This window comes from Euprymna scolopes, chromosome 40 (assembly GCF_053919585.1).
Source record: "Euprymna scolopes isolate OS-2025 chromosome 40, ASM5391958v1, whole genome shotgun sequence".
NCBI lineage: Eukaryota > Metazoa > Mollusca > Cephalopoda > Sepiida > Sepiolidae > Euprymna > Euprymna scolopes.
Window position 1 is genome coordinate 11,958,737 of NC_136521.1, and position 13,363 is coordinate 11,972,099.

Here is a 13,363-nt window from a genome sequence, read left to right on the forward strand (position 1 = left end):
TTGTTTTTCTTTTTACAAAATATAAATTTTTATAACAAAGTCAAAATTTTGAAATAAATGAAAGTTGTCATTTTATGAAAATGTGTGATTTTAAAATTTATAAATAGTTTTTGAACAGTTATTATTGGAATGTGTATGACTTTTTCGTTTGTTTTCTTGAGAAAACATTTAAAATAAAATTAAGAAAATTCAACACTTTCTGCCTTACGCTCATGAAACAACTTCTGAAAGTGAATTGTCTCCCCTGTTCTGAGATCTTAAAACTAAGAACAAGAAACTTTTTTTCTATGACAGTAATGCACACAAGTGCCCAAACTTGGGCTATAATTGATTAATTCTTAAAATTCAAAGTGCATCTCTTAAAGAACCGTTTCACAAACAAAGCTCATTCAAAAAAAAAAAAAAAAAAAAAACGATGATGAACCTCCATTGTGACCTCCAGGCAGGACCTGAACCAAGAGCTCATGGCATTCACAGTGTCCTTTAAGCGATGCCTGAAAACGTTTGTTCTTGGCAATCAACTTGTGAAATAATAAAAATTTGGAAGTTGGAGGTTAATCCGACATATTTGGGAATGAAGTTTCCTTTTCCTATATTGAAGTCATTTTCAGGAACAAGATAAAACGAAAGGAAAGAGTGAAACGTACAAGAACAAGAAATTTTGTGAGTGTGTATGTGTGTACACCCATTCATGTGTATGTGTGTGTGTATGTATCTGTGTGTATGTGCTCCTCCATGTGTGTGTATGTGTGTGTACGCATCCATATATATGTGTGTATGTGTGTATGTGTGTGTGTGTTCCTCCATGTGTGTGTGTGTGTGTGTGTACTCATTCATGTGTATGTGAGTGTATGTATACGTGTGTGTGCTTCTCCATGTGTTTGTGTGTGCACTCATTCATACGTATGTGTGTGTGTATATGTGTGTGCCCCTCCGTGTGTGTGTGTGTGTGTGTGTGTATATACTCATCCATGTGCATGTGGGTGTGTATATGTGTGTGTGTGTGTGCTTTTCCAGATATTTGTGTATGTGTGTGTACTCATCCATGTGTATGTGTGTGTACATGTGCTCCTCCACGTGTGTGAGTGTGTGTGTAATCATCCATGTGTATATGTGTGTGTGTGTCTATGTGGGGGGGGGGGGCTCCTCCATATGTGTTGGCTCCCTCATGTGTGTGTGTGAGTGTCGGTGTCTATATGCATTTCCTCAGCATTAAATCCAACAGAATCTAGGCCATAGTGGAGATGGTTTGTTGGTTATCATCAAGCAAAGACTCCCGCCGCTTGCTGCGGACCTGACAGACTAAAATGAAACATCCTTAAGAAACGTATTCAATACAGGATATTCTAATTTACTACTAAAATTTATTGAAATCAAACGGGCTCTACGGACAAACGTATCTTTAGTTGACCTTTAACAACCAAATATTTTCGTTTACTAGCCAAATAGAAAAGTTACTAACCAAACATATATGATTTTTGTTCTGTGACAAGAGGGTAGCAGCCGCTACAAACAGGCAGAGACTTGCGCAAGCCTTTTCTAGTCTCACACAAAAACATGCATTCACATCTCAAACTATATTACTTGTCATATACCTACGCGCACACAAACATACGCGCGCACGTCCACACACGTACATATATTCACGTTCACGTATATACACTCACATTCACGTGTATACACACACACACGCTAACGTACACACATGTACTCACATACGCACACATGTACGCACACAAGGACAAAGTCACTTCCCCTTTCAAAGGAAATCCACACATGCGCAAAAGACCACAGCAAACACCTATAAAAGCAAGAGCAATAAGCAGCTTCTCTCTTTTCCATCTCGCCTTCCGAGGTGAGTGATCGGTGCACCAGTCACCACCGTTTTGCTACTATGTGGGACAGACCGTACGTATACTTTATACGCTTTCTCTCTCCATGAACTTGATTGACATTCTCACTCTTTCTCTCTCTATATATACAACTTGTCCCTGAGAATACCTTCGCGTAGCTGACTGCCACCATGGCGCGCAGTTTAACTGATGTCAACTCTCTATCCCTTTCTTTGTCTACACGCTGGACTATCATTCCCATTTTTCACTACGTTACTCACTTCTCTTCCCACGCGCGAACAAACGATAGTGAGATGAACACACATTTCCTTTTCTTTCTACACCACCAGTCCCGCAACAAGCGATGGTTACACCCACGCCGACATGAACACGTGTTATATCTAAAACATTCATTCTTCCAACAGTAAATAAACGACACGTTTATCTTATCAATCAATTGAGTTTTTGTTTCCTTCAATTCCATTCGTTTCATTATTTTCTTTTGTAACGGGATTAGGATTTAATATATCTTAGTCCTCTACAGACGACTTCTCACAACTTCGAGATTTGAAATCCATTTCTCCCTGGCTTATCCAATCACAAGCCAGCTCTCAGTCACATGACCGAGTATATAAAACGCGAAATCACAAACCTTTAATTCCTTTTTCTCGATGGTCTGCCAAACAGCAAACATCGCTGGGGGTACTTTAGACCCCCCCCCCGGCCTAACGTGAGTACAAAAAAAGCTTCTCTTCAAACTACTACTTGCTTTCACATGCTGTACCCAAACGAAGATTCTTTGTCATGCTAAAGAACTGCTCTCGTCAATACAACTCACACGCACTCATGAAAACACTGCAACGCGCTGAAGTCTTTGTCCTTTCTTTCTCCTTTGAGCGGTTTCCTTCATCCCGGAGACGACTTGCTATAAACACGTGACTTGCTATAAACACGTGTGGACTGAACTGTTCTCCCCTCAACAAATCGGCAATATATTAATTCAATTTTCACACAAGAACATCTGTCTCTTTCTTTCTCCTTCAACAGGCCTGACCTATATCTATGATGTAATGGAATAACCTAACATCCCTCCATAGATGAAATGAACTATGAATATATTGACCCTCTCACGTGACTGAGGCAGAAGGAAAAAAAGACACGAAGAGAATAAGAAACTATGTCGAGTAACTCTTATGTCACATGCATTCCCTTGTAAATAAACCCTTTTGTCTTTCACCCATAACCCCCCCCCCTGTGTTTTTTGCTGTATTCTTATTTAAAGTAAAGATATAACAAATGGCAACAGGATTCGAATTCACAACTTTAAGCCAAAAAGATATTGGCCAACGAAAAAATACTGCACGGAAAAATTCAACTACTGAAAAAAAAAAAAAAAAATTTATATATATATATATATATATATATATATATATATATATATATATATATATATATATATATATATATATATATATATATATTATTGATGTAATGGAATAATCTAACATCCCTTCATAGATGAAATGAACTATGAATATATTGACCCTCTCACGTGACTAAGGCAGAAAGAAAAAAGACAGGAAGAGAATAAGAAAAGATGTCGAGTAACTCTTATGTCACATGTATTCCCTTGTAAATAAACCCTTTTGTCTTTCACCCATAACCCCGTGTTTCTTGCTGTATTCTTATTTAAAGTAAGGATATAACAATCTAATTACCGGATATCTAATCTTCGTCTCCACACAAGGAACTCTTCACGACTATTATAAAAACACGTGCGCGTATGGTGAGCTACAATGTTCACTCTTTCGCTGCCGGAAGTTCAAGTGCCCCGAGACGTTTTCTGCGCATGCGGCTGGAGGCGCCTTTTTACTAAATTGCTTTGGAGGTTCAATGTTTTGATTTTCTGACCAATCAGAGAGTTTTCCGGGCTGTCGGAAATTCTGTGTCTGTGGGAGCCGATGAGAATCTTTAAAAGAGCTCTGTATTTTCCAAAAAAAGACCAGTTAACAAAAATTCAGAGATAGTGTTGGAAGGTATATATCACTACTGTCTGCAACTCAAATCTAACACGACAACACTTTGAACATAGCAGTCAGCTAATCAGACAATGTAGGCGAACACACAGACACAGTAACTAACTTTTGCATTCCCCCTTTTATTATCGTATGCTCACTTGAAATTAAGTTTATGAAAATAATTATTTTAAAACTTCTCACATTTTTCAATGTACCTTCCAGAGTGATTAATTAACTCTACTCAAAAACTTTCAGTGAAAATTATTTTATATAGTTGAGTGAGGAAGATTTGAGTTGCAGACAGTAGTGATATATACCTTCCAACACTATCTCTGAATTTTTGTTAACTGGTCTTTTTTTGGAAAATACAGAGCTCTTTTAAAGATTCTCATCGGCTCCCACAGACACAGAATTTCCGACAGCCCGGAAAACTCTCTGATTGGTCAGAAAATCAAAACATTGAACCTCCAAAGCAATTCAGTAAAAAGGCGCCTCCAGCCGCATGCGCAGAAAACGTCTCGGGGCACTTGAACTTCCGGCAGCGAAAGAGTGAACATCGTAGCTCACCATACGCATACGAACACTGAACTCTCATACTGTGCTTCTCTCTTTCACTCTCCTACTAAAGCTACTAACGAAAATGACAAATAAAGTTTGTTTATTAAAATGTGAAAATGAGACTTCCTTTCGTTGTCTTCGTTATAAACTAAAAAAATCATACATCATAACATTTTTTCTGTATTTTTTTTTTAATAAGTGCAATTCTAAATATGCACTAAATTTCATGTTGACGCTTGAAAGTATAAACATTCAAATTTCTTAAGATATTTTTTTTTTTGAAACATCACTTATGAATGTGAGGACTAAAGGACAAAATAAGGGATGTGAGTAACGAGGCTGCCAAAAGTAAAACCAAGGTTCATTTTCTATTCTTCATTTGATGATGATCGTTAAGAAGGGCTTTCTCTTTATAATCACGAGTTAATGGAAACAAAACCCAAATTCTTTACACTTGGTATGAATTAATGAACGGCTTGATGAAGCCAAATTATTTAAATAGACCTGCCACAACAACTATTTAGCAATTTTATGCGGCTTATTTGTTTGTATAGCTCGGAGAGCTTCATCACATAGTTGAGAACAAGATTTCACCACTTATGGTCTTCCAGATACGAGAAACAGCATACGAGTACTAGAAGGCATTTCAAAAGTAATGCCTCCTATATTTTTAATTCTGCACAAATTGATCCGAGGAATATAGTATTCTATTAAAATAATTGAAATAATTTGACTTTGCTTGTTTTATTTACCCCCCCACCCAAAAAAAAAATCAGGTTGAAAAGAGATTTTTCACTCAGCAATGAGCTTTGGAAGATTGTTGATGTAACAAGTGGAGCATGCATGGTCCCCCGTGAGTGCACAGTGAACGAGGTGTGAAAAAAATGACTAAGTTCAGCATTTACCCCCCCCCCCCCCTCCCATTTAGCCCCAAAAGTCCTAAGGAGACGTCAAATTCTGGTGAAAATGAACAAACGGTGCAGATTTAGACCTTAACATATGTAAATTTGAGTTCTGCACCATGCAAAAAAAAAAAAAAAAAATGATTAAGTCCATCATTTGCCTCTCCCCCTCCATTTAGCCCCAAAAGTCCCCAAGGCCTTAACATATTTAAATTTGAGTTCAGCACCATGCAAAACTGCTAAATAGACATACACAGAAAATTTTGGACAAATATGGTAAAATAGTGCCAAAAAAATGGAGTCTTTTTATTAGCCCTAAAAGAGCCCCTGGGGCACAGCCAAGAGTTATCTCGAATTATAGACAAACAAAATTATATAGAAATCAGTAAGTTACAACTTTTTAGAAAGTTTTATAAAAATCCAAGGCATCATTTTTTTTTTAATAAGCACAAAAGTATACATTTTAGCTATTTTAATCCGAAAGGCACCCCTAGGGGAGCAACCGAATCAAAACGGAAAGCACCGGAAGACTACCGTCTTTACTTATCTTCTCGAGATTACTATGACTCTACAATTTGGAGAGGCATTGCCGCCGACGCTGTTAAAATAGCTGATGATGATGGTAGGGCTATATTCAGTTGGTTACATTTCCAACATGACACAAGAGAGAAATGATGTCACACAAAATCAATTATTGTTTTAATTAAACTGTTGAGTAGAATTTGGTTTTACTATTGATGTACGACAAATTAAAGGTACGTCAAAGGTACGACAACTGCTCTTGCTGTTTCTCTATTAATATGATATTTAGGCACGTCATTCTGGAATTCTGGGATTCTTATGTCAAAAACAACAAGAAGCAATCAATCTCAGCTTAGACGAACTGGCATGCTGTTTTTTTTTTTTTGTTTTTCATTTTTTTTTTGCTAACTATCTTTGTAAAAAAATAAATGAGATTTTTATTTATTTATGAAAAAAAAACAAGTCAAGCATATAAAGACAATATCTTTTTTTACTTTTTTAAAAATCATAAATGTGCTTTTTATTTTGTTTCTTAATTTTGTTTTTTTTAATTTTGTTTTTTTTTTGTTTTTTTAATTTTTTTTTTAATTTTGTTTTTTTTTAATTTTGCCTTTTATTTTTGCTTTTTTAATTTTTTTTTTTTAAATTTTGTTTTTCTTTATATGCATAACTCCATTTTAAAAAAGAATATTTCACTTACGTCCGAAAAATAAAAGAACCTGTATAATTTTTACAAAGATATTTTTAGCGTCAAAATAAAATAAAGCACCCCCCCCAAAAAAAACAGCATGACAAATAAAATCGGTTAAATATCACATAAATCATCATAAGCCACTTGTCGTTATGCTATAATTTGTCATGCCTTAATTTGTCATGTCTTAATTTGTTGTGCCTTCATTTGTTGTGCCTAAATTTGTCATGCCTTAATCTGTCGTGCCTTAATTTGTCATGTCGTAATCTATTGTGCCTTAATTCGTCGTGCCTTAATTTGTTGTACCTTAATCTGTTATGCCTTAATTTATCATGCCTTAATTTGTCATGCCTTAATCTGTTGTGCCTTAATTTGTCATGTCTTAATCTATCGTGCTTTAATCTGTCGTGCCTTAATTTGTTGTACCTTAATTTATCATGCCTTAATTTGTCATGCCTTAATCTATCATGCTTTAATCTGTCATGCCTTAATTTGTTGTGCCTTAATCTGTCATGCCTTAATTTGTCATACTATAATTTGTCGTCCCTTAATTTGTTATCTCTTTGTTTGTTGTGCCTTAATTTGTCATCTCTTAATTTGTTGTGCCTTAATTTGTTAAACCTTAATTTGTTGTGCCCTTATTTGTTATGCCTGAATTTGTCGTGCCTTAATTTGTTGTGCATGAATAGTAAAACCATACAGAATATTTTAAAAACTTTCTTTTCACCTTATTATACTTTATTTTAGAAATCCTCAAGATTTATATGTATTTTTTGGTAAACGAAATAATAATCTATTTTGTAGATCATTCGAATTTAATTCATTTTTATGAAAGATTTCTTAAATATCCAATCAACGTTTTATCATCCGAAACTATTAACACCATCTATATGTTTAAAATATAGTGATATTATTATTATTATTACTTTAATATTTGTGACAGTTTTTTTGTTGATCTCCAGAGGATTCATTCGTAAAATATGGATAAACAGCACTTCTAGACCATTTTGCTTGCACGTTCGAAAAGAAAAGAGTGTTTTAAAAAGGTGCATCGAAAAAAGGTGCATGTGGCTAGAAGATTGTATTTGTGCGCGAGTTGAAATAGTCTGCCAGCATCGGATGTGTTCCGACACGGCATCTGTGTCCCATCAGCATTGGATAATTCCCCAGCATGTAGGGAAACTCACGCAGGGGATCTTCCAAGGTGCAGTAACACAACATGTCACAGAGGGAAAGCTGGAAAAAAGAAATGGTGAAAATTTAAACAAAAAAGAAAACAAAAATTATGAAAATTTTCACAAAAAAAAAAATGGCGAAAGTTTGACCACAAAAATTACGAAAATTTGAACGGAAGAAATAGCGAAAATTTGAATGAAAAATGTCGAAAGTTTGAACAAAAAAAATTATCAAAATTTAAACAGAAAAAAAAATGGTGGAAATTTCAATAAAAAATGTCGAAAGTTTGAACAAAATAAAAATTATCAAAATTTAAACAGAAAAAAATGGCGGATATTTGAATAAAAAATGTCGAAATTTTGGACAAAAAAATATGAAAATTTAAACAGAAAAAAATGGCGAAAGTTTGAATAAAAAATAGCAACAGTTTGAACAAAAATTTATAAAAATTTGAACAAAAAAATTATGAAAATTTAAACAGAAAAAAAAATGGTGAAAATTTGCACAAAAAAAATTATGAAAATTTGAACAGAAAGAAAATGGCGGCAATTTGAAGAATAAATATTTCTTATTTTATTATTACTAGCAGTATATTGTTTTAAATAAAATCAAATAAAATATTTGACATTGGAACAGAGGCACAAATTTTTCCGATTCTGATAACACCAAAAATTTCGATTTTTCTGATATTTTTCTTTTTACTTGGGAGTAACCACTTATCAAGGCCCGAAAGCCATTCGAGGATAAGGGTTAATGGATCTAAGATGGTAGTGTGGTAATCGTTAATTATGTAGAATTTGATTATTTATGGGGACGGCTCAACAAGAAGCCGATTCCAGTTAATTGTCCCAACTCTATGATCCGGCTCAGGTGAATGACGTTACAGTTAGTTACAGAATATGAAACGCATTTCAGATCACCTCTCGTACTGATGAGACGATCATCAAAGTATACCTGCATTTAATTGAATGGCGATAAAACAAAGTTACTTATTATATTTCTTAAAAAAAAAACGAAACAATGTAAACCAGACATTTTTTTTTTTTTGAACACAGTGAAAACAAGATATACAGAAACGATGTTGAATTCATCAGGTGGTTGTGAAATCAAATATGTGGATGATTTTAAGTACCTGGGCGAATATGCTGACACCAGACATGATATGAATATGAGGAATACACAATCATAGAATGGAAGGCTTTTTCCTTTTTTTTTTTACTTGGGAGTCACCACTTATCAAGGCCTGAGGCCACTTGAGGATAAAGGCTAATGAATATAAGGTGGTAGTGTAGTAGTCGTTAATTGAGTAGAATTTGATTATTTATGGCGACAGCTCAACAAGAATTTGTTTAGAAGATTTGAAGGCTACTATTGGATTTGAAGGCTACTATGTTGTATTCAATTGGGAAGCAGACCAGTGGAACAGTGTTCCACATGCGGCTAGCTCTGGGAAAGAAGCTTTGTTCATGGAATCTACGATAAGATTTAGGCACAGATTGAGAGTGGGGAAATCGTATATAGTGGTTGTAGCTAGTCGAGTGTTTTTGTGAAAGTTTTGGCAAATGGGGGGGGGGAATCGTAGATATTTATCAAAGGAAAGCAAAACAAATGTCCTCAAAGGTTGCATAGAGACAATCCCTTTTGTTTCATTTTATTTCACTTGAAGTTCACAAAAATGAAGGGGACCCTTTCTAGGGGCTAAAACTTGATCTCTATATGAGATACATAGATGTTCAAATAAGTAATTGTCTTCTCCCCAATTATCCATTTTCATATGTTGCAGTATATCTTTCGTTTTGGTCTTTTGGTCTTACTGGATTCCAGGACAAGAATTTATCTAGTCTAGTGGTGTTATATCCTGTTTCAACGGTATATAATAATATGACAAAATATGCAGAGTGGGATGCGTAACAAACAAAGGTTTATTAGTACTTCGTAATAATACAAATACAAAATGGCTACTTGCTTTTGAAGTTAGATAAATGTAAATGAAAGTAAAGAAAAAGGAACTTAGCATGTGAGAGCTAAACGCTCGTCCCTGGAAAGCTTGGTTAACCGGAGTACACTTGTAGAGTGTAAGACGCGAGACTGGTAGGACGCAAGGCTGCAGGGCAAGACTGCAAAACTAAAACGTAAGACTAGACTGCAAACAAGACAAGACATCCCCACCTTTAAATGGTAGCTCTTTTATATACTGTTTTATATCCTGTTCAATACGTAGTTATGTCCCTTATAGCAATCATCTTCGTTCGCCAACTGTTATATCCTGTTTCAACGTTTAAGCTTGGTTAACTGGAGTACACTTTTCTAGGGGCTAAACCTTAATCTCTATATGAGATACATGGATATTCAAATATCGTCCTTTCCATGAGGTGCAGAGCAATAGATGTTTGCCACATGGACATTTGTTTGGTGAGGAAAGTTCTTATATTCTCATGGACATTATACATCTCCAAGCACCGTAGAATCCAGAAATGAGGCACGCTATCAAATGCCTTTTTGTAGTCAATCCAGACCATTGAAAGGTTTCTTTTACATCTCCTGCAGTTTTCCAAGATTGTTTTATTCAGAAGAAGTTGATCTTTAGCCCAAAGTTTGTTTCTGGTGCACCTTTTTGTTCTTCTTCAAGGCATTCCCCATCGGCCAAGTGCTAATAAATTGCATCAGCATTTATTCCAGTCATCCACTCGTATGGAGTTGAGAGGCATAATCACGTTGACACACCGGTTCCCGTTGGATCACCGAAGTTAAGCAACGTTGAACCTGGTCAGTACTAAATGGGTGACCATTTGGGAATTCCAGGTGCTGTATGTTCGCTCTGCTTATCTCGGCATTGTTTCCAGTCGTCCTGGTCTTCTCCTTGCCACTGGACCCAAATAGTGTCGATTCAGGTTAGGGATTGCGTGACTCTTGCCTCACAATTACATGCGCAACTGCCCCTACAGGGGGTATCCTTTGTCTTTCGAGACTGAATGGATGCATCGAGTTGAGAGGCAGCAGATAGGCCTGTAGTTGTTTAGCAAATGTGTTTCCTGGCTCTTTGGTATGAGAGTCGTTTTGCCAATAGTGAGCCATTCTGGTGGGTTTTCTTTGCCAGGAATAATTCGACTGAATACCAAGGATTAGTCTTCATGTAGTGCCGTCACTTTTTTCAGCCAGAAATTTGGAATGTTGTCAATTCCTGGGCATTTGCAGTTGCTGTACTGAATTATCTTTTTATTTGCAGCTGCCTTGGTAATTTCTAATGCATTTTTTCCTTGTTTTATTTTACTTCAGTCGAAGTTCCCAGAAATCAAGGGAGCCACTACCTGGAGCAAACACTTGAACTCTATATGAGATACATAGATATTCGAATGTTCCATTAAAGTTCTTTATTTCTCAAACACTGAGTTAATAAAGAAATTGAAAACATAATTTTCCTCCCCCCCCAATTATCCATTTTCATACATTGCAGTATATCTTTCATTTCGGTCTCTTGGTCTAACTGGATTCCGTGACAAGAATTTATCTAGTCTGGTGGAGTATCCAGCTTCGTGCTATTATTTGAGGTAATATCACTTGGAGAAGGTGCACTATTCCTCGTAAAAGCTAATGTGAGTCGGCCATAGTGAGATCTTATTTGGGCAGTGAATACTATGTTATCTTGAATATTTGGTCAGGGTTTATTTCTATGGAAAAGTATCCTCATGCCAGGTTGTTCTGACAAACCCCTCTACAGACAGACCTTAGACACTGGAGGATAGTGTCTAGTAGGCATTCAAGTTCTCTCCCTGGCCAGTGTGAGTTCTCATGTGCTTCACTAAATTTGATTTTTGAGAACAAAAATATCCACACACTTCACAAGTTCTTGTTTTATTTTACTTCAGTCAAAGTTCTCAGGAATCAAGGGACCCACTAGCTGGGGTTAACACTTGAACTCTGCAGGAGACACATAGATATTCGAATGTTCCATTAAAGTTCTCCTTTACATCTCAAACGATCATCATCATCATCATCATCATCATCATCATCACCACCACCACCACCACCACCACCACCACCATCATCATCGTCATCATCATCATCATCAACAACAACAACATCAACCACTACACCCATTGGTGTGCTGGGCAACAACAAATCCCCTCCACCTCCGCCTATCCTTAGCCAGCCTAGCCAGTGAACCCCAAGAATGCTGCATACCTTTCCCCTCCATTTCATCGTTCTTCTCCAAGTTTCTCTCGGACTTCCTCTCTTCCTTTTGCCATCTGGAATCCAGTGCAATGCTGCTCTTGTGATTCATTGTGGGTCTTTCAAGTCATTTTCTGATGATTAGACCCATATCTTCTTGATGGCATCTTTTTAGTGGGTCCCCGTAGGAGATCTTCTCAGGCCAGAATATTCTCAGTATTCGTCGAAGGCAGGTCGTATGGAAAGATCGAAGCTTGATGAAATCTGCTTCCGTTGTTCTCCAGCACTCCGATCCATATAGGAGTGTTGATATTATGTAGCTCTGATAGAGTTTGAGCTTGGTGTTCGTGATGTATTGCGCCCATCTCCAGATGTTGCTCATTCCGCTAAACATGCTCTTTGCCTTGTTCTTTGTATGTCCTCCCTTGTGCTGCCTAATAGGTGAAGCTGTCTGTCTGGCGCAAGTCCTTTCCAATCACCTGAACTGGAGTTGGTCTACTCACATTCAGTGTTATTGTCTCTGTCTTCTTGGTACTAATATTGTATCCAACCTGCTGCCCAAATGTCTGCAACCTGCTGGTTTTCTCTTGCATATGTTGGTGTATATGGGACAGTAGTGACAGTAGCGCATCTCAAACGTTGAGTTAGTAAAAAAGCTTTGTGGCTTGGTGGGAGATGCCCTTTTCTCTTCTCTGCGGTCTTTCTCCCATGGGGGTGGGGGCATTGCGAGCCTTCTTTGTTTTATCGTTGCTTCCATGGTGGGTGCTCGTCTGGGCTCCGGTCTCTGGTCCCCCCCCCTCGCCGGTCTTTCGTGAGAAGCCCCCATCTAGCTGAAACCACTGTCAAAAATTTTCCTCACTCTTTGTCTGTGCCAAAACCAAAACGTAGATTTCGTGAACAGGGCTTCTTTCTTGGAACTGCACGCCTGTGGAGCTGTGTTCCGTTTGCCTGTTTCCCACCGGGCTGCAGCCTGGATGTCTTCAGATCCAGCATAAACGGATTCCTGATGGGCCGCCCCCTTGGGTGGGACACTTTGTCAGATCTCCAATGCTAACATACTGTATACACAATAACCCTTATCCCCGAGTGGCTTCCGAGCCTTGATAAGTGGTGACCACCTTTAAAAAAAAAGTTGGGAATCTAATTTTCCTCTCCACAATTGACCAATCAAATATGATTAGTATATCTTTCTTGTGGTCTCTTGGTCTTACTGGATTTCAGAACAAGAATTCATCTGGTCTGGTTGAGTATCCAGTTTCGTGCTGTTACTTGAGGTAACATCACTTGGAGAAGGTGCACCATACCTTGTAAAAGCCAACAATGGTTAGTCACACCGAAGAAAACTTATTTGGGCTGTGAATACTATAGGATTTTGAATATTTGTGAAGGTATTACTCGTATGGAAAAGTATCCCTATGCCAGATTGTTCCAAAAATCTGTCTCTCTGTACAGAAAGACCATAGACACCTGAGAATAGTGAGGACATTGCAAAGG

At 37.1% G+C, this 13,363-nt stretch overlaps 1 protein-coding gene and 1 pseudogene across 1 annotated transcript in view; one reads left to right on the plus strand and one right to left on the minus strand.

Annotated features, from left to right (window-relative positions):
* Window positions 1-7,239: 7,239 nt before the first annotated feature.
* LOC145265711 (S-crystallin 4-like) overlaps window positions 7,240-13,363 on the minus strand; it is a 36,466-nt gene continuing 30,342 nt past the window's right edge. The window contains exon 7 of the mRNA XM_080121768.1: window positions 7,240-7,759. Within this exon, the coding sequence (XP_079977894.1) occupies window positions 7,595-7,759 (165 nt within the window). The 3' untranslated portion in view covers window positions 7,240-7,594. The remainder of the gene's footprint in view (window positions 7,760-13,363) is intronic.
* LOC145265786 (5S ribosomal RNA) lies at window positions 10,397-10,513 on the plus strand (annotated as a pseudogene).